This window comes from Zalophus californianus, chromosome 1 (genome assembly GCF_009762305.2).
Source record: "Zalophus californianus isolate mZalCal1 chromosome 1, mZalCal1.pri.v2, whole genome shotgun sequence".
In the NCBI taxonomy this organism is placed as follows: domain Eukaryota; kingdom Metazoa; phylum Chordata; class Mammalia; order Carnivora; family Otariidae; genus Zalophus; species Zalophus californianus.
Window position 1 is genome coordinate 210,328,980 of NC_045595.1, and position 25,005 is coordinate 210,353,984.

At 42.5% G+C, this 25,005-nt stretch overlaps 1 protein-coding gene across 1 annotated transcript in view; it reads right to left on the bottom strand.

Moving 5' to 3' along the window:
• DSCAM (DS cell adhesion molecule) overlaps positions 1-25,005 on the bottom strand; it is a 675,165-nt gene that overhangs the window by 23,611 nt on the left and 626,549 nt on the right. The window contains exons 27-30 of the mRNA XM_027586581.2: positions 22,807-22,983; positions 11,161-11,191; positions 4,327-4,442; positions 874-1,023 (exon numbers count right to left, since the gene is read on the bottom strand). Of these exons, the coding sequence (XP_027442382.1) occupies positions 874-1,023; positions 4,327-4,442; positions 11,161-11,191; positions 22,807-22,983 (474 nt within the window). The remainder of the gene's footprint in view (positions 1-873; positions 1,024-4,326; positions 4,443-11,160; positions 11,192-22,806; positions 22,984-25,005) is intronic.

A 25,005-nucleotide genomic window follows, 5' to 3' on the forward strand; every position in this document is an offset into this window, starting at 1 on the left:
GTAATATTTATTTTTCTAATTATAACACTCTGAGAATGTAAATTTTTGCGGAGTGATTAGAGATTTAAAAGCTAGACATCAAAGCTTTCAAAAAGATAATCGGGACATCAATTTCTCAGTCTTTATAAAGAGATTTAGAAACAATTTCAATTATGAAGGAATAAGAATATCTGATTAATAAGCTCTAGATACATATTAGGGAATTTAATTTCATTGCAGGAATTAATTCCCATATATTATGGATGCAGATATTAATAACTAAGTCAAACATAATCCCCGGATTAGTCAGGACTACAATTTTTCTCAGACAGCGTGTGCAGGAGAAAAGCATGAACTCCAAGGACAGACAGACCCACCGTTCAATCTTGGCTTCGTTATGCATTATCTGTACAACTTTGGGCTGTTTACTTAACTTCTCTGAGAATCCATTTCTTTTTCTACCGGTAAAATAGAGGCTATCATATCGATTCATACCTATTATAAGTAGGTACGTCACAGGGTTGCCTTACAGATGACATACACGACATAAGCTTTTTATCCTAATCCTGGCACAGAGTAGATACTCACTAATGTTAATTACCTTCCTCTTTTCCAGTGTCGTCCAAATTAAAAAAAAAAAATTACCTCTACCTGAAATTTCTAGCACTTTCATAGTAAATCACTACCAAGGGTTATTGGCTTCAGCTGACACAATTTGAATACCAGCTCAGATCCAACAGTAAAAACTCACTGTCCCAAAGAAAACTACTGTTGTGTGTATTTGTTTCTCAGGCGTGGGGCCAATGAGCCCCACCTCCGTTTGACAGGGACAGAGCACCCATGTCTTGTCGGTGTTGACAACACCCACACGGTTTGCGCTGTCTGACCACTTACTCGTTCCCGGCCGTGCGTCCGAAACATCCACCAGGGGCCCGGTGGCCTGTGACACTGACTGGTAGTGGACTGTGTGCGTCACTGTCAGGGACTTCTGTTTCGCTGCCTCCCCAAAGTCAGCATCCGTTAACAGGACCGTGGAGCGATCGTCTGCAGAATAGCAAGGACACAGGAAACTGGACACGTTTACCCTCTTTCCGTGGCTCCCCTGCTTTCTCTCCCCAGGTCCTTGTGTTATCATTCATTACAACCGCAATTTACGGCCTCATCTAAAGCAGCAAAAACCACTGAAAATTCAAGTGCCACATTAGAACCACGGGAGAGTGTTAAAAGTGTTGGCTTTGAGTGAAAGAGAATGACCACAGAGAGGGTCTTCTCACAAAGCAAACACTGATTTGGGGAGGCTAGTTGTTGCTGCTGCCTGTTTAAAAGAGTTCGGGGATTCTGTATTTGTCAAAGGCTCACCTGAGTTGTCAGCAGGGAAGCCGGCACCACGCAGGGATGGGGCTGCTGCTGCAAGTCAGCTCTGTTTGCAGGACTAGAAGAACACCGCTGCCACAGCTGTCTACACTTGAGGGGCTCTCATGCTGAACTTGGCCAATGCTTGGGGTGGGGGGGAGGTGCGGGAAAGAGAAGGGCTGGTCTTCAGAGTTTATTGATTCCTCTATTTTAAAGATTCTGATGTATGTTCCTTTCCTTCCCACCTCTTCTAAGCCTCAATTACTCTAGAACATCCTTTAATTGATTTCTCAAAATGACTCACTTGTCAGATTTCCAAGCCCAGTTGGCATCTGAAGGTTAGGGAAGCAGGAGCCTAGGTTCAGACGAATTAGGAGCATTTTAGTGCTTGGGAATGGAAGCTGTTGGTTGAGCTGTGTGTCCTTATTTGGTTGTCTCAAGATTTTCATTACTTTGTTGTGATACTTTTCACACTTCCTTAAGAACTCTTTTACTCCAAGGGAAGCTTCCGTTAGGATATATGGATATATTCATACGTTTTCAAGCACTGCAGCCTGGGATGCTGTTCATATGAGTTTATCAGTCAGCTGGGACCACGCTGCGGTGTGCCTTGACACAGAACGGTGATGTGAAAGTCATAAACAACACAGTTAGACTTCTGTGTCCAAAAAAGGCTCTGAACAGAATGAACCTTACAAAATCCAATTACTCAGGCTCTGGCAGGAGAGGAAAGCCTCTTGAAGTTAGAATAAAATTTCTTGGCAGGGAAATAGAAGAGAGACTGCCAAGGTGTCTGCTGGCATCCTGGCGTGGGATGCAGCGCGGGCTGGTACCACAGCAGGATCCGGGGCTCAGTGCGGGGGGTCACGCCGCAGCCTTCCGCTGGCCCCCAGACTGGGTGGCCTTTCTCCAGAAACAGGTTCTTACAATTGGACCTGGCATCAGAAGCCCAACATCTACGTTCGTTTTTCACTAATAATACTGGCGTGTTCTGGTTTCCAACACTTAGCCCTGCGGAGAGCACTCTGGATTATCTTCGGGGCTAGGGTACAAACCCTTAATGGGAAATTTCAGGTGCCTGTCAGTGTGTGAGGTTAACCATTCATTCTGGCTGGAAATTAATGGCATTCTCCTATTGGATTCTTGTAGTCAGAGCCCAGAGTGTTTTAAAGCATCACATTTCTACTGCCCAATAATTAGAAAATGCCATTGACCAACTGTTAAGCGTCACCAGGAGGTAAACGACTCTTGGTGATCGATGATCCTGTGAAGAATAGGACACATCTCTGGTGAAGGGCAGTGACGATGGACAGCCTGGGATGCTTAGGCCAGCAATGACTACCTATTGTAACCACCATGGGGACAATGATTAACAGGTCTGATGAGGAACATTTATAGAATGTTGTAACTATATTATAAGGTCAAAGGAATTATATTTTGATTTTTGAACTGATGTTTCAGAGGAAATCTTGGTTTTTATGCCCAACCTATTGAGTTCAATAAAAGGGATTCCAGCTATACTCCTGAAAGGTAAAGGTGATCAAGAACAAAGCCTGGTGCTTTGTCCTGATGGGAGCTATCGAATAAAATCTTATGTATTTTAGGATGAGTAAGTGAGCCCTCCAAGAACACAGGTAGTATTTAACTGAATTTAGTTGATTGAGGGCCACACTGGGCTTGACCAACCTTCTCCAAGTGCTATTATGCCTGAACCAAACTTAAAGCCAGCAACAGCAGCCCAGACCTTAGGACTTAGGAACTTTTAAGTCAAGATGTCTCTGCTGTACTATTAGAACATAATCATGCAGGGCGGGAGACAGGAGCAACGGAGATGTTCTGCCAATGTGGCCATTTCCACTGTTTTTCTGGCAGGAGGCTTCTAGCGTAGGTGCCAGGAGTGCGGTAGTTTTAGCCAAACCACAGGATAGGGTTGCCCTGGGACCAAGTGCCAGCAAACACCTTCCAGAACAAACACAGGGCAAAGTTTGAAAAGGGCCAGACTGGGCAACCTGCCTTAGAGTCTGTCTCTATGGATACTGGAAAGCCGAGTGATATTTCTAAGGTGAGGGCTTCTGGGAAGTAGCTTGTTGATATGGAAGCAGGTGGTGACAGTCACAGGAGCCTAGGCTGGCGGCTGGGTGGGGGCCCTGCCCTGGTTCTGCTCTAGTCTAAGTGACCTGCAAGCTGTGTAAGCTCTCGGTGCTCCAATTACAAAGTAGTATCTTTTTCCTATGTTGATTGGGTGGGTTAAATGAAAGGATGCACATAAAGTGCTTATAAAAGTAGGTGACATTAGAGAGCCCTCAGTAAATGTTAGCTATTCTTCTGATCGTTATTGCAATGGAAATATAAAGTCTCTGATTCTGGAATAAATAGACCTGTGTCAGAAGGCAGTATAGAACAGCGGATTTTGAATGGAAAGGGCTGGAAAGAGTCAAGACAGCAGGGTTCTGGGCGAACCAGACACAGAAGTTCTCCAGGTGAAACATGGATCTGGCTGTTTCCCAAAGCACTGCCAAGGACCCCATCCCAGGGTGTGTGCATGGTGCTGAGGGATGGGGAAAAGGCAGCCCATGCAAAGACACTTGTTTGTTAAATACTAAGTAGAGTTTAAATGTTTTCTTTAATGAAGGCCTTATTGTAGCTGAAGAAGGCACTGAGTGAATTTCTAGGATGGGGCTTTAGTGTGTGGCCCTTCTAGGCTTATTTGATTACAGGTGTTTGTTCTTTGGAGAGGCACCAATAGTCTCTGCAGGAAAGATCCAGCATGGATCAAAGTTGGGGAACTCCTGTCTCAGGTGACCTCTGAGCTACGTGTAAGTTCATTTCCCCTCCCACATTTGCTGGTATTTATTATTCTCCTCAATAACAATTACCTCCCTTCTACCTTTGCTTGTGTAGCACTCAAGACGTTCCCATAACTACTGGGGTTGGGGCTGAGAGGGCACAGCTGTGGCAGCCACATTGTGTGAAGCCACGAACAAGGCACCTTACCGATGGTCTCCATTGTGTCTCTCTCTTCAATCAAAAGCTGAGCCCTGGGTATGTCAATGTGCATTCTCAAGGTCTGTTGTTGCTTGCTCAAGGTATCCGAAGTCCGGGTATTCTTACTAGGGATAAAATAGAGGGGATTCAGGAACAAATGCAGTTCAGACTTATATGATGCCAACAGGTGCTTATACATCAACTGGGTTTGGTATCCAATTATTTGAATACCTTGTGGGGAGGGGAGGGGGGAAAAAAAAGCAAGGAAGGAAAAGGGGATAAGGAGATGGGAAAAAATTTTTTTCCCTTCATTCAAGTGATATTTACTAATATTAAGCTTCAGCAGTCAGTTGTGAGGCTCAAAGAATGAAAACTGTCAATAGGGATTGGTTCCATATTGATAGAACCTTTGGAATTTCCCTTTTCTTATGTAACACTAAGTAAAACCAAAAAAAAAAAAAAAGTGATTCTTAAACCAACAACACTTTTATTTGTCAGACCTGAGATATTCCAGGGATGGTAAGGGAGGAAGCATGCGTGCTGGCTGCCCATTGGGTGGGGTTTCTACTAATGGATTTGTATTTACATCTGGTGTCGTTTTATTTTTGTTCTAGTAACAAATCATAAACCTTGTTAATTTCCCTGACACTAGTTTATCCTAACTGATATCATATTTTAGAATTAAAAACAAAACCCAACTACTGTAAGAATTTGTGTACCAGAAAATTACTCTTAGAGCGAGCTGTCTTCTAGAAGTAAATGAAAATAGGTAGTAAAATGGCATAGGATAATCAAATTCAGTTACAGCCTACAGAAAAAAAATAATCTGCATGTTTCACAAAAACACAAAAAAACTCCCACATCACAGGAGTGATTGTGCGGTCTTTACAGAGTTGTAAGGATTGAGAAGATTTCAAAATAATGTATAGTTGACCCTTAAAGAACACGGGTTTGAACTGAATGGGTCCACTTACATGCAGATTTTTCTCCATAAATACAGTCTGGTACTGTAATATTTTCTCCGCCTTATGATTCTCCTAATAACATTTTCTTTTCTCTAGCTTATTTTATTTAAGAATGCAGTATATAATACATATAATATGCAAAGTATGTGTTAATTGACTGTTTATGTTATGGGTCAGGCTTCTGGTCAACAGTAGGCTACTAGCAGTTAAGTTTTAGGGAAATCAAGAGTTATAAGTGGATTTTTGACTGTATGTGGGGGTTAGCGCTCTTAATGCCTGCATCATTCAAGGGTCACCTGTGTAGTAAAACAACTTCTAAGGAGCAACAATCATTCAGAATAATTCATCAATGTGATAAACTATGGCATCCATAAATCCAGCTCAACAGTTGCCAAAATCTACTTTGGGAAAGATTTCTGGAGCCTACTTCACTGGATGATTTACCTCTGTGTTAGTTACTTTTGGTAAAGAACAATAAGAGGATAGTCATACTACGTCTTAAATGTTTTTCTTCTCAACTAAGCATTCTCCAGGAGTCCTAGGTCCTTTCTTGTTGATGAGGATTCATCTACCCTTGAACCCTGTAGCTGAAGGAATATTAATAATCCAAAGGTCAAGTTCACTCAAGAACCCCTGTAGACATTTGCATGTTGAAGTCTGTGTTAATATTCCAAATACTTTGTAATGGCCCTTCCCTCATTTGAGTCTAAACAAAACAACCTACAGAAACAACAGCTTCTAAGAGGTGCGTCATTCCTACTTAGGACTTGATCTTGAACCAGATTTCTTGCTCTGCAGATAAGTAACTGGGTTATGTAGCTAGATCATGCTAATTATGCAGAGCCCAAATTCAAAATTTGGCCTGAATTTTTCACATCGTCTATATACTTTTTGAAATTATTTACTTAACTATGCTTTCATTGTGTGTGTGTGTGTGTGTGTGTGTGTGTGTGTGTGTGTGTGTGTGTGTTTTAAAGCAAAGATTCAAATACTTGTATAAAATGAAGAACATTTTGGTGACTTGGGGGTTGCAGTTTAGACAAGCTCTATTTCCACAAAAACAGATGGGGAACTACTCCTCTGTGAGTATCTGAAAGGTCTGTTTAGAAACTCCGCTAGGGACTTGAGCTTGTCCTTGCACCAAAAATAGAAATGTGAGCTAGTTCCTTCTGCTCATCATGAATAGTTATGAGGCAGTCAGCGGCTGCTCTATTAAACACTATGAACCCGAGGACAGACTATCCTTAACAATAAGGGGTCCACTGTCAGACTGACACAGGAAGCATGCTAAATAGCTACTGTGCCCCACTGCAGTGGGCACGAGGACTTAGAATATGATTGAACTTCATAAACAGAGACAGTCAAAGCTGGAAGTAAATTTCTCCTTCTCCTTGAAGGCACGCTGTCAAGCCCTGTAATGGAAAGGCAAGAACGTGGCCCAACAAACCTTGAGATTCAGGAGCTACTTGTTCCTCTCTCCCTTTGCATTGCTGTTCCCTTTGCTTAGAAGAAATGCTCCCTCTCCCCATCCCAGTGGCCAAGTGGCTGGCTCCCTCTCTGGCTTCAGGGCTTGGTGCAGGTGCTGTCTTCAGTGGAGCCAGATTGGCCCAGCTCTGGGCACGGCTGATGCTTCTCCTCCCCATCCTCTGTTGAATCTTGTTTCCTCAGCACTGAATACTCTTGAGCATATGTTTAATTGACTTATCTTGTTTGTGATCTGTCTCTTCCACTGGAATATGAGCTCTACAAGGGATAGTTCCTTCCGTTCTGTCCCTGTATACCCTTGGAACTTAGAGCAGTGTGTGGCCAGAGTAAGTGCTCAATAAGTATTTGCTGAAGCTTGTTGAATAAATCATGTTGTTTGGGGGGGTTCAGTGGGAGTGAGTGACAAGTCCCAGAGGCAGTAATATCCTTCTCATTTTAAAGGATTATTAGGTCTCAACTTTTTAATGTGGCTGACATAGTCTATAATCTATGGTTCTAGGAAGGCTGATTCTCTAAAATTATAACAATTGGTCATTAAAACAGCAGTAAACCCTTCCCCCCCCCAAGAAAAACCTATTTGAGGAAAACTCATTTGTGAAAAGATTCTGAATGTGTTCACTGTAGAAACAAAATTGCATCTTTTTTATGATATGGGATCATGCTAAATATGTTAGTTATTATTGAAATATCATCTTCCACCATCCATTTGCCATCTGGTTGTCTGATTAAAATGACAAAGAGCTGACCCTCGTTCACCAAGGATTGTATTTCCCAGCTTAGCCAATAAATTACTTGCAGTTGTTAAAACTCTTAGTATTTCCTTAAGCTTTGTGGGGCTGGGAGGGGACTGATGAAAAAGTCTGCACATCACCCACCTTCCCAAATGTGACGTGAAGCATTCCGTAAGTTTAGAATAACTGTAGGGTTATCAGGACCTCATTATAATAGGTCAGTGGTTTTTTTTTTTTTTTTTTTTACCATTTGTCAAAAATTTGAACATCAAAAAAGCTAAACTTATTTAAGTTCTCAGTTTGAACCCTTCTCCACCCTTTTCCACTTATAGCTAGCTCTTAATAATACTGGTCTTTGTATATTAACCACGTATTGGCTAATGCCTCAGAGCAGGCTAGTCTTACCTCTTAGAAGGCTGGTATTTTTCTTTAAATTATTTTCACATAACCATAAAAAAGGAAAACCCTTTCTATTTGGGCATGGTGGGTGAAGTCTCTCTTCTCTCTCTCTCTGTGGGGGGTGATCTGCATGGGTGAAATAGCGGAATGTGCAGATGCACAAAGCCCAGCGACGGGAGATGGGAGATGATACCTTGTGGGGGATACCCTGGCACCAGCTTATCTGTGTTTGTCCCACAGTAGCATCTGCCTTCTTGGCCCTGGGACAGCTAATCCCACTAAAGTATGCAGATACATTTTTTGTGGAACATGGTTGGAAAATAAGTTACCTTCACCAAGATCACAGAATGATAAAGCTAGGAATATTGCAAATTGTTATTTTTAGATGAGGAAAGTGGGGCATATGAGGGAAAATGACTTGCCTAAGATCACAGAACCAGCAGGTGGCAACATGAGGCCTACAATGTAGGCCTGTGGTTCTATGTTCTCACTGCACCAGGCTGCTATGTCCTCAATTTCCCACTCAAGCAGCAGTGAAGATCAGAGACAGCAGTTCTGTAGCCTTCTCTATACCAACAGATATGACTTGCCCAGATTTTCTAGACCACATTCGAAATACGGTTGGCCCTCAAATCTCCAGGTAGGTGACAGGGTCTTTTGTTGCTTGGCCCCATTAACCTGCCAAACTTAGAGTGAACTGACTCTTCATGATTAAAAGCATTGCGTTTGCTTCTAAATTAATCCCATAAAAATCCACCTATTTGAGAAGCTTGGAAATTCTCTTCTTTTCAATCACTGTACCCTCTGGAGGAAAACCACCTCAACCACCTTAAGTAGGAGTAATTACTAGTTTGAGTGTTCCTAATTTCATATTGGCAACTGTTAACCTCAAATACCACTATTAATTCCTGCTTTACTCAAGAGGTGGTCTTTCAACCACAGTGATTGACCTATTAATGAAAAAGATGCTTTTTGACGTCTTGCTTGGGGCTAATAAGAAGGGGGAGGGATGCATTCTAGGACCTTAGAGAAGCTAATACCAACTCATCCTAACCAAACAAATGTTGAACATGTCAGAAAACACAGATTCCAGTGTCACGGGCTTTGGGCAGAGACATGATCCCTGGTTGAAGAGTGGCCAGAGGAAGTGGCTGGAAGGTCTCTGGGAGGGCTGCAGGACCCAGGCTGGGGTACAACCCAGTGAAGTTGGCTGGGGTGGAGATGGGGATGGTGATCTGTTATACGGGGCAAAAGTCATGCCCAGTCTGCAGGGAACATTTGATGGAGCTCTAGACAGCCATTATCCCTAAGCTGTGCCCAGTATGGCCAGAATATTTTCAAGAGAAGTCAGAAAGCCACAATTTTATATGAAATCTCTTAGGAGGGCAAGTGATGTGATGAGCACTGGGTGTTACACACAACTAATGAATCACTGAACACTACATCAGAAACTAATGATGTACTACATGTAAGCTGATTGAACATAATAATAAAAGAAAGGAAAAAAGAAATCTCTCAGTTTCTAAATGTCGTCAATGAATTCATATTTTTAAGTCTACATTAGAAAGTTTATTTTATTTGCTAGATAAATTACTATAAATTGAATGACTCTGGCTTGTTTTGTTTTGTTTTGTTTTCCAGATCTTTTGTCAGATTTGCTTTGCACAGGTGCATGTGTGTTTGGCTGCCTTCCACGTGACCACAAAAATGTCCCAATACTTGCTTAGCAAACAAGTACAGACTTACATTAGAGCATGGACTCAGAGCATTTCATATAGATTTTCATATTCTCCTCATGCAAGTTTGATCTAGAAGGATGTGGTCAAAGACCCATTATGAAAGATACATTTTACAGGCCATTTGCATTTCTGAGTTCTCCTCTGAGGTCTAGATTCCTGCTAGCAGCTATCTATTTGACACTTTCATTGGACACTTGGAAAGCATCCCAAATTCAACATGACCCGTACAAGTCTTTTCATTCCCATCAACATTTCCCTTCCCCTGTCCTAAAAAAAAAAAAAAAAAAAAAAGTCTGTACCCTGCATCTATCTTCCTAATTCCTAATTTTAGCAAATGTCACTTATGTTTATTTAATTGCTCACTCCAAATATTTCAGAGTAATCCTGAGTCCTCCATATCCTTTACCTACAATGCACATAGTTTTAAAACATGGTATGGCCAAACAAAGATGTCTGTGTAAAATGTAATCAATGGGCCAATGGCAGTTGACCTCTGCCTTAGGTCTTCAAAGATACTGGTGATATGGGCTATGGGCTCTTTGTGAATAATAAAAAAAAAGTACCAATTCTATATGCAAAGATGGGGAAGGATGTTAAATCCAACTGTGGTGGGGTGGGGAGTAGGAGAGACCCCATAGCCCATCGTTTTTTTCTCCTACAGTATCCTAAAATGGCAGCACCATTAGGGTCCCTGACGTTTTTCTTATCTGATTTCCAGACTCTGATTATCCTTTTTCGCTTTTGGTTTAATCATTACAATACAAAAAAGGCTTAAAATGTAAATACTGGGGTGTCTCCTACAGCTGTGAACATTCACTTACTTATTCAACTACCACTAGTCATTCATCAACTATAGTGCTGGTATTTCTAACATGAAGATGACATATCAGGCTATGACCTCCAAAACCAGACAGTGAATAGATATTTGCAGCAGAAGTTGGTGAGTGCTCTAGTGGAGGGGTGCTCAAGGTGCCATGGGTGCTGAGGGCAAGGAGAATCTTTCTTGATCAACCCGTCTCCTTAGAAAAGCACAGTGCACAATGCATTTCCTCTTTTTTTTTTTTTAAATTTAAATTCAATTAGCCAACATATAGTACATCATTAGTTTTTGGTGTAGTGTTCAGTGATTCATTAGTTGTGCGTAACACCCAAAGCCTTTTTGGTTTTCTTTTCACTTGACTAACTGTTAAAGAAGAAGGCTCAACCTCAAAGGTAGTATATTTAGGTGGAAACAAAACCAAAGCTACTTCCTTTGATGTGCCTTTTTATTCCCAGCTTAATGGGAAACATTCCACTGGGTGAGTTTGGTCAACAAGACAATTACCTATGGCATGTATAAAAGTATATTATTTGGTATATACATACCATATTAGGCATAACATGGATTTCTGGTACATAGAATGGACTTTATGAATCAAAAGTAAGATGTGCTATCAATTTCAGATAATTATTTAAAAAGCATTAAAGCAAGTTGGAAATTATTCTTTTAAACATGATATCTGAGATGGTAGGTTTTGTTCTTACCTCATGAGCATTTCAGCTAAACTCTTCGCATCTGGGGAAAGAAAGTCAATATTAGTACATGATAAACAACTCATTAACATTCACTTAGGCATTTACGACAAATATTCTACAGAGTCAGATGACAACAGCCATTTTAAAATGTAAATGTAAATCCATATAGCACTACTAATAACCAAAAGTTTAGTGGATTCCTTATTTCTTCTACATGAGAGAATATATATATATTTGAAATATATATATATTTGAAATGTATATACATATAAACACAAATATACATTTCAAAAAAAGCATAATACTCTGGGATCATAAAAATTCTCAGACACCTGCTAAAGTCTTCTTACAGTGTATTTATTTGCCTGTTTTTGAAAACCCAATTTTATTTTCAGTAGTCAGAAAATTAACATTTTGAAAGCAGTTTATTTATGTAGTACACATTCTACTCTTTTTGTTATCAAAATATCAAAATTTAAAAACATATGACATTATAGATCAATTTAAAAAGGCATTATTATAGAGCTGTGAGTTCCTTAGGTTGATCAAAGAATTGTATAAATGGCATAGCACTGTGTCTAGAAACTCAGATGCTTATTTCAAATTCCGAAGTAAAAATTTTCTTTATTTTTTGTCTCTGAGGACATTGTTTACTAAGACTTGGTTACCACCCCTGACAAAAGAAATTCTGTCTAAAAATGATGTGGAAAAAAATTTTCTACATTTTTGATGGCATTGCTTTGAAGTCCTCATCTCCCTTAAAATATACTTTGTTTTTCCTTTTACACATTTTGTTCTAGCAAGAAATGAATGTTTGCTTTCTTAGAATACAAAAGCCCTCTTCTTGCTTTTCTTTTTAAAAAGTCTTGATGTTAAATGTAGTATTCAATGAACAGAACTTTCTGGAAATGGATTCAGCAATGTGACTGGCTCCATAGGGGAGAAATGCAAATGTTGGAGCATTTTCATCTCATCTTTCATCTTTTGGGGGCCGACATTTAAGTGCAATCATTGTCATGTCGGGAGCAGCATGGGATTACCGAGGGGGCGCAGGCAGTCACAGGGATAACCACCCATAGGCTGGTGCCTCCATGAACCAAAGCTCAGTTTTTCAAGTCAGCCATGCCAGCTCCCACTGGTAACCTCACAATGGGGCCCTGGTTTTGTGCACAGATGGGTTCAGTCTGGGAAATGAAACAGCTCTCTTCTACCCCACCCATATGGTGAAGCAAAGAAAGCAAACCAGCTTTTAACTTCCTAGTTCATGTCTTTGAAACGACCAAGCAGACATGAGTTTCTTCTCTTCCTGAATGATTTAACACTTGCAAAGTAAATATATATATCATGCCAAAAGCGTGGGATTAATTAGCTCTATGTAACAGCCAAGCAGTGGCTAGCCCAACAGTCTAAAAAAGAGGGGGAAATTTAAGGAGTACACACTGTACTTCAGCTCATGATTGGAAGGTAATTCAGTCTCCAGCATCTTCAGAATGGACCTGGTTTCCTTATTTTGCTCATTATCATCATGCTTTTTCTGTTCCTGAAGTCAGCGCAGTTTTCTCTCTCATGATTTTTTTCATATCCATGTGCTAAGGAATTACAGCATCCAACATGTGGGAAAAGAGCTCCCCTCAAATACTGGCATGCTCTAACTGCAAGCAGGTGTCTTCGCTGTGATTAAGCTGGTCCACAGCTGCCTCCACCCTGAGCCATTTTGGTCCATGCTTCCCTACTCTTATCATCTTACAACACATCCCTTTCTCTTTCTGTCTGGTTACTATGTCCTCCTCCTGATTTCATCTGAAATTGTGAGAAAATTGCTATTAATTGAAATTCACTTCTGTGAGTTTGCTCTTGGGAGTCGCTGGTGGAGTTTTACTCACTGTGATGGGGGCTCGACAGCACAGGTGGCACCGGGTGGGGACTGTGTGCGAATGTCTCCTGGGAGTGGACACGGGGTGGGCCGCGGTCACAATGGAGCACACACTGGGAATCTGGATTGTGCCAGTCTCTGCCTGGGAATTATCATGCCCTCCTTCAGGAACCAGGAAATCGAGACCCAGATACATTCCGTAATCTGCTGCAGCTGAGCGGGAATTCATAACCAATGTCTGTTGGTTCAAACTTTTTTTCCATCACTCTCCTTCAGGTTCTTTATACATAGAGTGGGATTTGTGTCCTATCCTCAGGGGCACACAGAGCACAGACACCTAGCGCCAGCTGACTGAGGGAGATGATCCCAGGACCATCTGTTTCAGGTTGAGTCAATCTGGAAAGATCCAAGACTGCTCATCTTAAAGGGGGCATGGGACTTGGATAGCATAGGCTCCAATGGGAAGAGAGCTCCATGGCACAAAATCAGTGTGCACTGGAATTTGAGCTCCTTCAGGAAGCAAGGGGTAGGTCAGTTTGACTGGAGAGAGAAGTTTCCAGGAGTGATTGTGAATTGGGGTTGGTCAAGGCATAAGGAGTTGAGGAGGTGTGACTTTGTGTTACTGGCCATAATCTGGACCAAGAAGAGGAGTGAAAGGAGAGCAGAGGTGGTGATGGGTGGGTGTGGGTGCTGTGTACTAGCATCGGTCCATCCAGAGTGGGTGCAATGGGGGCTGGGGACAGGGACTTGGTGGCGAAGATGAGAGTCTGGGAGGGTTGGCTGTAGTGAGCATGGGGGCGGGGAGCACTTGATGCTAGAGCAGATGGATGGTGTCTGCAAGAATTTGGACTGCTGGGTGTGGAGGGGACCAGCAGAGAGGCTGCAGGGAGTCCAGGGAAATGGCAAGATTGAGGATATGCGGGGCTGGATGTAGGATAACACAGCGACAAGCACAGGAGTCTGAAAGGACATGGAAGCAGCAACGTGGGTGGAGCCGAGATGCTTGGCTTCAAACCTACCGCAGTACTTGGCCATGTTAGCGTAAGCTGTGGGACATGAGGTTAGGCCGTTCCGGGCAGATCTGGAATCGAGTTTGAGAGAGATGGCAGGACTGAGATGGGGTCCAGGGTCTTCTTCATATTCATGTAGGGATCGTGAAAAGAGATGACAAAATTTCGGACACACTTTTGTTTAGGGGTGAGAAGAGAATCTGGGGCAAGTGAAGAACACTTTTAGAATCATGGAATCTTAAGAGCATGAAAGAATCTTCAAGTCAGCACTGCAGTAAATGTTTGCCTCCTTGCCACAGTGTCTTGGGCAGATATTCAAATGAGCTGGGCCACCGAGCCTTCCAGGGAGGGCTCGATGCTGTTGCCACTCTTACAACGCCCCACCTCCCGCTCTCAGGTTTGACTAGCTTTCAAGTCTGTTGATCTGTCACCTCAACATGTCCCCGTGGGACCTTTGCTTTTTTTCTCTCTGCTCAGTTCGAATTTCATGATGAGTCAGCAGCCTCCTCCTTGGCCTCCCCACCTCCAGTGTGTCAGTCCTCTAAGTGACATGCACCTGCAGGAAGGGGGATGGATCTGAAACACACCCCTCACTGTGTCACACCTGTGCTTTGCAACTCTCAAAGGGACCTCCCTGCCGATAGGACTCGGAACAGAGCAAGAGCCTTCGCATGCTGGTCCCAAGCAGTCTTTCCAGCCCTGCTGCCCCTCACGTCCAGCCTCTAGCCCCCAGGTTCTCACTCTTGCATTCTCTGCAGACCCCATGACAGGGCTCCTGGAAAGCTTCCTTTGTTACTGCACCACATGCAGATGCGACTTGCCCTGCGCAGCCTTCCAAGCCCCCCAGGTGAAGTTGGTGCCTTGGTTCTCTGGACCTCAGGCACCCCTCTGCACCGTGTCCAGCACAGCCTTCTGCACTTGACACGGGGGTTTCTTGTTCCCATGTCCTCTCTCCAATGGCCGAGTCATCTTCCTCTCCAGGCTCAGCCCAGTCCCTGCTAGGCACGTCAGCTTTTCCTGGAGATACAGTTCCCTGTGGGAAACATCATTCTGCTCTCGTGGTGAGAGCCCTTGCTGTGATTTCTACCTGGGCATAATGAGGACACCTGGAACCATTCACAAGCCATGCGAGTATCTCCTTGCTGATGCAAGCCACCTGTCTCTTTTCCAAGTTGAAGTTTCTAATTTTCTCAATCCCTCCTCAGGTAGCATAATTTCTAGGTAATTCTCTTCCTGGGACTCCCTTCTATGAAAGAGCTGTGATTTCTTATTGTCCTTTATTAAATAAGGCTGAGCGCAGAAACTGGTCATGTTTTGATATTCTCTTTCTCACACACCCGTGAGGACACGATCCTCATTATGTGCGTTGCAAATGAATTTTTACAACTTATATAGAAGGTTTTACAATGATCCCTTTTACATTTTATTTCTTTGGTTCCAGCCTTTCAAAACTCTTCAAATTTGGAGTCTTCCCGCTAATACATTAGCTTTCCCCCTTGGAGTTCTGGCACCTCCAAAATGGGCTCAGCCTGCCCAGACTTCAACCTGGTACTCCTTTATTAGTCAGCCGTGTCCCAAAGCAAGTAGAATTTGTCTGGGCCTCTGCTGCTCCCTGTAATTTCCTGATTGCTCACAAACCATCCTTTCTATAACCTAAACTACTTTATTTCAATCTGTAATTTCTAGAATTTATTGTTTTTCACAATGGGTATGGAGTAAAACTAGTTTGCAACACCTTTAATTTGATTGTTCAAATATTATCCAGAAAGATTTTAGGATTATGTCTGGAAAACGTTTGTCCAGAATCCTAAGACATCATCCTTTGGGGTCTAGGGACCAGTACCATGTGATATCCTTCCTAATAATTCCTGTGGGAAAAAAAATCTTCCCCTTCAGTGTATTATCATAGCATTTATTGGTGTCCATAGTATGTTGCTTATCATTTAGAATTTGTGTAATACTTTTGTTGTAAACATGCCTTCTTCCTCCCCACTAGCAAGAGATCAGAACTATTATTTTATTCAATTTCCCTTTTTTTGCTCCCATAATGACTAGAACAGAGCAGGTTTTGAAATAATAAGTCAATTTAAATAATCAGGGGCTCTGATTATTTTCTTAAGCTCCTCCTTCCTTCCTCCTTCCTTCCTTCCTTCCTTCCACTCTTCCTTCCATCTTTCCTTCCTTCCCCCTTCCTTCCTCCTTCCTTCCTCCTTCCTTCCTTCCTTCCCTCCCTCCCTCCCTCCTTCCTTCCTTCCTTCCTTCCACTCTTCCTTCCATCTTTCCTTCATCCCTTCCTTCTCTCCCTGTCTTTCTTTCCCTCCCTCTCTCCCCTCTCCTATCCTCCTTCTTGCTCTCTCTCTGTCCTTTTCTTCCTTTTTTATAATTCTTGCTCCACATTTTATGGTTTGAATAGCACTTCTCCTGGTGCACATCAAAGCAAGACAGACATTGAGTCGTTCTTTCCACCTGCCATCTGTTAATATAAGAACATCATCTCAAGGCTTGTTCTTGCTAAACAGCCTCTTGTGTAGCCTGTCACATTTCCCCCCCACAAATTTCAGCTCAATCTGAGATTTAGACTTTGTGACAACTTTCCTAAAGTCCTTTTCTACTCCTGCATATCCATCCTTGGCTCTGTGTTTCCCTGTTAATCTTCTGGGCTGGGGCGTGATAGAGAAATATCACCAGGATATTTGGAAGGAAGGGGTTTCGAAAAATAACGTTTGCTAACACTCTGAATGTGCAAAGAGTCCTAGCAAATGGTAGCTGGAAGGAGAATTTGGTGATCAGAAGGTAACTGGTCATCTGCCTTCAGGAGAGCATTTGAGGGGTGGGAATGGAAGTGAGACCATGAGGATTCAGGAGCTGGTGAGAAGCGATGCAGCTGAGTATAGAATTGTCTTTCAATAATACAGAGAGAAGGACATCAGGTAGAAGATATGGAAGACAGAGGTATTGAGTATAGAGATAAAAAATGAATAAACCAAATATTTTCCATGCGAAAAAAAATAAAATTATAAAGTAGCTGTTGATTCTGTGTTAATATATCTTCTGACTCCATGTTTCATTGACAACACCTTCAAAGTGAACAATATTGATGGGATGTCCCATTTCTTTCTTGACCATTCCCAAATCTGAGGAAGTTTCATGGAAAGAGAACTGGGGTTGGGCAGCAGCAAGCTGGGCACTCTCTCTCGCTCTGTCCTGGTATGTAATTTTGGACAAGTTCCCTTAAGTTTCCATATCAGCAAAATAGAGCATAATATAATATCAAGTTTACACTCTATCTTTTTGCACTGCTGTGGAAAAACAAAGACAGGGTAGTGTAGAGTTAAGCTTGATGGAAGAGGAAGAGGGTGAAAAAGTAGATATGAGTCCTCTATCGATTACTGCATGATTCAGTGGGCTCTTGGAAAGAGGCACCCCTGTTGGGTAACGAGTACTATAGCGTGGTCTCGCCCAGTTCCCGTGTTCTTTTTGTGGACCACTCTTCCCATCGGGGTTCTACACACAGCGCAAAGTTCTCATCCACCAGGCAGCGCCGCCATGTGCCTCGGGGGAGCACAAGGCAGGTCTCAAGCACCACAGCTGTACCAACTGAGAGTCTGAGCTGATCATATTTTGCGTGCCCAAATGTTTCATTAAAAAAGAGAAAAACCATTCATGGCCACACGACTACACTTTCATTTCTGAAGTTCTACTTAGGTGAAGTGGAATATGCTTAGGTTCATACTTCTGTTGGGCAGCGACTTGCACACACCCCCCAAAATAAAAACCAGCTTGCGAGTAGCAGATTTTACCTAGCTTTACTATCTATCAAGAGTTCTTTGCAAACCCCCTGACATCAATCCCTGCTTTTCTGTGGAATTGAAATGGGTCTCATGGGTCTCATAAAGTAGCTCTTTTCGTAAGAGCTTTGAGCCTGCATTTATGTTTTTTTACCAGATGACAAATAGGACTTCCAATCATCAGCATGCTATGAAAGGTGATCCAAAGACCACAACTCAATAAATATCCAAAAAAGAAAACAATATATACTTGCACTCTAAGAAAACTGCAAGTACAAACACGAACCAACTAGAACACCCAGGCGGGGCAAGTCGCCAGAGCTGACGCCAACTCTCTCCCTCCTGACTACCCGCTCTCTGTACCTCGCTCCACTGGCTGCCCTTGGCTTGGCCCTGCTGCCATCTTAATGCTCCTTTGCTCCCCACTCTGACACAGAGACCCCTTTTACTCAATTCTCCTATTGCAAGTTTGGAGTTTTGAAAGAATAATTTTATTAAGAAATTAAGGCTTAAAAAAAGAAAAAAAAAAGAAAAGAAGGAAGGAAATAGGGAAGGAAGGAAGGAGGAAGGAAGGAAGGAAGAGAAATAAAGTTTCAGAGCACATGCTTCTGATCTCAAATAAACCACAGTTTGGACATTCATTAGCTTGGTGAAGAAGTCTCTACACTGCTCTTCCTTTAGATTATTAAATTCAAGCGAATTTTTGGTCTTACAACTAAAGAAAGCATTTAGCTCATTTGCAGAACAGATGAATGGGATGTTGGAGCTCAGCAGATGCTGGCCATCCCTCATGGCCCGCCCCTTCACCTGTGCCCATGTAGAACCACGAGGCCACATTCTCTCTGGGAATGGCCTTCCGGAACTGATCTGTTTTTATATTAACCCATTTCAAAGCATGCTTAAAATAACTAGGCTTCTGTTCACAGGAAGAAAGGCATTTGCCACAGAAGCATGGTCAAAATTTATATCCTCCATTGATTTTTATCTTTAGTTTATTTGAAGTTCCAGAAGTAGCTTTTAGGCTTGGCATGCCAGTTGACCCAACTGGCTGGTGCCAACATAACTTTGCACCTTCTTGGGTAGACTCACACTAAAGGAGGAAGTTTTTAGTGATACTGGTGTTGATTACTTGATGTGGGAATCAAATTTTTACAAGGTTAGGGCTTCTGGGATTATGGACCCAGCCAGAGATTTGTTCTGTAATCTAGAACTTCGAAGGATTTGGAAGTGGGGAAAAATCAGGGCATGATTACAAGCGAAATGTGGCTTCTGGACTCCTGGATAAGGTTACAGATTTAAAAAAAAAAATGTAGCACTTGCAGACAATTTAGACTTAGGAGGTCGCTATGCTCTAAAATTAGTAAAGTTCTCAGGAAGGAAGAAATATAGGTTGGCTAAATTGCTTGAGTCCTATCTTCCTTTTCTTTTCCTTCTTTTTTTCCTTTCCTTTCCTTTCCTTTCCTTTCCTTTCCTTTCCTTTCCTTTCCTTTCCTTTCCTTTCCTTTCCTTTCCTTTCCTTTCCTTTCCTTTCCTTCTTTCCCCTCCCCCCCTTTCTTCCTTCCTTCTTTCTTCATTTTTACCCAAAAGAATGTTATGTTATATTCGCCTAACTAGGTTGTTTGTCTACATGGTAAAACACACCTTGCTTATAAACATCTAGCAAACAAGGTCAAAAATACGAAGTTGACCTTAAATAGTAACGCTAACAGTGTCCATTAGGAATCCCACAATATTTTGCTATAACCCAAATTTTATTTTCAGTTTTGATCCTTATCGGTGGTTGTTTAAGCAACACTGACATATTATTAGAAATCTCTTTATTTGGGACAATAAAAATATTGTATGACGCAACCCTTTCTGTTGAATCTGTAAATATATTTGAACTCATTCTAATCCAGGCACAGGATCTGTGCCTTATGTGGGTCAGATTGTAACTAGGTGACTCTACCACTGAGCTCTGTTTAATAGGTAGGCACACACTTCATTAAGCTCTGGCTACAGTTTTCCTCTATGAGTGAGTTGGAAACATTTTATGTCATTAATTAACATTGTGTGGGCTCTGCTGGACTAAAAGAGAGATGTTTTGGGGGCAAGACCAGCCCCCCCTGCCCCCAGTAACCTATGTCACCTACTCTGTCCTTTCATGGTGCACTTTTCACAGTTAGAGAAAGATGTCTGTCTGTTGTAAGCCTTTACTCACTGCCACTAGAGTGTCAGCTTCTGTGGTTCTGGGACAGGGTTGTAGTCCTCATTTTTCGCTTTGGGACCTAACCAAACCCTTGTGCTCAAGATACAGAAGTGGTTAATAAGAAAATTTTATGTTCGTTTTAATAAAAACGGTGATGGCCAGCACATGGCAGATGTGGTTTGTTGATTTGAATTTAATTCTGTGCGTCCGCATTAAAATGTGCTGATCACCACGTCAAAAACTAATGATGTATTGTATGGTGACTAACATAACATAATAAAATTAAATAAATAAATAAATAAATAAATAAATAAATAAATAAATAAAATGTGCTGTTAGGAAGCATGTGGAATTGGATGCCTGGTCCTTTGCATTCTCACTGCCTTCTTGTCCGACTCTGGGTTTGGAAGGCTTTGCGAAGCGCGTGCAAAATGCAAGACAGCAGACACTTCTGTACTTCGGCAATCTGCTTTCCTGGAATTCTTTGCTCCCCAGCATCTTGCATAAATAAACACTCTTTCCCACAGTATTTGTTTTCTTCCTGCTGAAACCTTTGTGCGGGCTCTGTCTTTCCTCGGGCACAAAGAAAACAAAACCGTTTCCGGGGAAGGAAAGGTTGTGCTCTCTGATGTGATGTATTGCTTTCTTTACCAAAAGCCTTTATGAAATACTGGTGTCTAGGAGTAGAGGTGTCCACAGTAACAATGCCAGTCCCAGGATATTTTCTGGCGGGAGCCCTTGCAAAACAATCCCTGAATGATAAGACATTGTTAAGAAAAACAATAAAGGTGCATGGGCCCACCATCAGTACAGCCCAATATGTTGGTAAGGGTTAGAGGCATCTTCAGAATCTTTAGAGACTGGGGTGCTTAGATTATGAGTAGAATAGGGCAAATTAAACAACAGCTGGGAAGGAAGGAGTAATTCAGTAGAACTGGGGGGAAAGGAATGGTGAATTTGGCAGAGGGTGGTAGAATACCAGGAAGGAGTACCTTCACGTTTAATGCATTTGCTGCCAAATCCTTGTGATCAAATGGAAATGATTAAGAGAAAAAATTTACTGTTGGTTTTAGAAGATGTTACATGAACAATTCATAACCTCTGAAATGCAGCTAGTTAGACCTGGCCATCTAAATGCAACAAGGACAGATCTGTGTTGGTCTGTCAGTTATTGGCTCCTCAATAATATTGTCTGTAAAGTCCAGAATATGGGATTCTGTTGTCTGTGAAAGGATTAGAAAAACATCCTTTTGGTATCTTAGTGATGAGCACTTGTGAATGTAATCCAACACAGTTCACCTTATACTGGATTTCTCAACGTATTAAGCAATATGTTGCTCTTATGTAGTTCTTAGATGGCATCCCTTTCTCTCCCCGGTTGGGATTAATTGCTCCTTCTTTTGAGCGTATGTAGGATTTATTTGAAGCCCTATTTTAATATTCATGACATTTTTGTTCTTTTCCTGGTAGATGCTCATGTGTCTGCCTCCCACACTAAACCCAAAGTTCAGAAGGCTCTTTCTCTTCATCTTGGTACATCAAACAGCAAGCATGGTGCTTAGGATATATAGGATTTACTAGGGTAAGTCTGCAAAATTAAATAAGTGGTTAACAGAATTTAGCAAGGATATTTCAATGAGACCGGTGGCTCACCTGAATGATGGGGCTGTGGGAGATTTAAATGGAAGGGTGTACAGATGGAGTGTGATGTACTTCAAATATTTTAATTTTTCAGTTAAGTGGAAGCAAATTGAAAGGAAACTGTGTTAGGGCCACATAAAGAGAAATGCTTCGCATAAGCACAGACAAGAGAAAGTTTCACCATGTTCTGCTGCTCTCATGAGATGATAGCCAACTGAAGTGTTTGCAGAAGATGTCAATGTTTTCCGTTTGTATCAGCGATGTCTGGGGATGTCACAGATAGGTCTTGGGGCCTGGGCTTCCAGACTTGTTCCTCAGATGTAACTTTGAGGAATATGCAGGATGCTGCCTGACATTACTCCACACTGGACTGATTAAATGCAAACATCGCGTCCATGCATTTTAACAAAAAAAGGGCTTCGTTAAATACTCTGACAGATGAAAAGCAAAGGACTCAGAACCACTCTTCCTGCATGGGGTTTCATGTTGGAGAAAGCTCGTTTTCCTCACACTGCAGAGCAAGGGTAAGGAAGGGCTTTTGGCCAGGAGCTAGAAATAGCTTCGTCACCCGGACCTCACCGAGCTGGACATAATAATGACGGTGCCTGCTCACAATGGCTCTCGTCCGGCCGAGGCTCTTGTCTTCCATGGTTTTTTTGTTGTTTGAGTGAAACTCTTACACTGAGCTTTAGCTCACATTTCTAATTTGGGAAAGGGTGTGTTTTCTGCCTCACAGTGCTTTCCCATAAGCCCTCAATTTCCACTTCCTGGCAATAGAATAGTTCTCATTGCCACAGCAAATGTGATCGGTCTTTTTAAAGGACGCCATAATTGATGGCCTTGCTGCAATGGCTGAGAATTAAGGCGAGCAGAGTTGAAAGACCCACGAGAAAATAACTGTCTCTGCCTGCTGATTTCTAGGATTTAGGAGACCAGTGTGAGGTTGACCCTCCCGCAATGTCTGATTGTGTTGGGTAGTAACATCCGTGCGACTCTTCCCCTAAGGCTCTGCGGCCCTGCTGAAGGCGCGGCACAGAGCCTGGCAGTTGGGGAACCTGGCCTAGAGAATAAAAGCCCTTCTCCTCGGCGGTAGCGCCCGCCAGGCCGGCTGTCCAGTGGTGCGAGCAGGTAGGTGACTGCGGGGCTGCCACTCACCTCTCAGCCTCTTCAGTCTCTGCTCCCGCCTCCTCCTCCGCACCACCAGCAGGAGCACAAACAGCAGCAAGACCCCCACCAGGATGCAGGAGATGGTCACGAGCATCTTGAGCCCCTCGTTGGTCGTCAGGCCTTCTTCGCTTTGGACAACTGACTTAATGAGTGGAGGGATTGTACCTGAAAGCAGGGCCATGATGTTAGATGACTATTAATGAAGACAGCATGGTGGAGGGTTTAGGGATGATGGTTACAGGAGGCGCACTGTGTGATCCAAGGGTGTCCAGGGTGATGAGAAATGAAAGGTGTTCTTTGCCTAGGTCCTGGCTCGTTGATTTACTTTCTCACGCCCCTCCTCTGCCCAACTTGCCACTTACTTGACAAAACATCAAATCAGGATTTGCACAAAGGCTGAAGCCCATTTCTTTGAAAGGGACTTCATTTTGCAATGTACTGCTAGGTGCAGGCACTTGAAAGCACAATGTCCAGGCTAGGTGCTTAAAAAAGCCACATGCATTTCGCTGGAATTGTCACCCATAGTACAACTGCTTGAAAACCTGCACATCAAAGGAGGAACAATAGGTCTGGCCAGTAGACAGGAGTCTGCAGGGAGACTGTACCAGATATACTGGCTTAAAGAAGCTTAGCGTCCCTTTTGGTTTGGTGATTCACCTGCTTTTTATCTACTTTAGAAACTCTCATTTTAGGGTGTAAGAGCTGCAGACAACTTTTCAAAGACGCAGCATCTGAGTCTCCAAAGCAAGCTCCTTAGTGATCAGACATTATTATACAGCGTTAGGAAATTCAGATTATTTAGAATTATAAGGAAACACCTAAGTAGACTGAACTCTGAGCTACTTGAAGCTGCTTACTAGGCAGAGGCTGAATGCAACAGGTGCAGAGTTTCAAACATACATCTGCACTTTACGGGGCATGCATTTTGGCACCTTCCATTACATAAGATGCTCCATCCCACTGTATTTTCCATGTAAAACAAGGGCCAGGAAGTCAATTGTTTAGGAAAAATAATGCAAAAATAATGCAGTTTCCTCCTGAGCAAAAGTGGTCTTTATCCTGCACTTAGTAAGTAGAGCAGGATAATTGAATCCTAGTCGCCTATGTTAACAGCCCAGGTCAAGTAAAGGGCTCTTCCAAATGCGCCATATTTTCAGCTGGAAACCCACGTCTGCAGATGCTCAGAACCCACGGAAGAGGATGCAGGGGAAGCTGGTCTGCAAAACTAAGGCAGCACAGGCACACGTGCAAACGTTTGGCTAAGGAAATGGCAGAAGAAAGAGTCAAATACAGACATGGAAGAGTCTGAGATCTGACTGGTATAGGTGTGAGGCTAACTGTCAGTGTTTGTTTCTCCCCAGATGAAAGGGAAATCTTCAGCCAGATAGGACAAAAGAGATATTAAAGCTCTATATCCAGGAGATCGGTTCAAAGAAATCCACGATCCTTTTCAAGAAAAATGTAAATACGTAATTTTATTTCCTAGTGTAATAAAGTTATTTCAGATTTCAGGAATTTAAATGTAGCTCACAGAACTTTTGCATGATTATAATCTAAGATCCTGGATAAAATGAGAGCATCATTTTTTTTTTTTTAAGAAGACAAGCATTTAAATTCTGCAGAGAGCTCTCCAAGTTTGAATCACAGTTTCAAATTCTGCTTGCGAGTCGTTTCTAATTAAAAGATTAGCATGACCATATCACCAATGTGCACACTGAAGCCCACGCTCTGGCATCTACATTAAACAGAAACTTCGTGACAGCATGTGATTATCGTAAGTCACTTCATGTAAGCCAATAAGCTAAAGTAAGAAATATGTTTACTGCCCAAATGTGTACCTGCTGGCAGAGGACTTTGGGGAACTCTTAAATGCAAAGTAAAGTGTTTGGTAAGTCAAAGTCCTTTATTCTGTAAGGTCAAAGAATTAAACCCTGTTGGAGGAGAAAGCCAGTAGGAAGGGCTGCTCTGCCTGTGGGTGGTGTTTTGGGATGGGACACCCTTGAATGACGTCACTTGTAACTGAGGCCTAGAAAGTTAGTCTGCTCGGATTCAGACTTTCCGGGCTAGGCTATCCAACTCTGTGGTCTGACCTGGTCAGTGGCGTTGGCCAGAAAGCTTGGAGGGGTGGGGGAGGATGCTAAGCCAGGAGCTCCCAACATCCTGATGAACTGTGGCAGGTTTTACCTT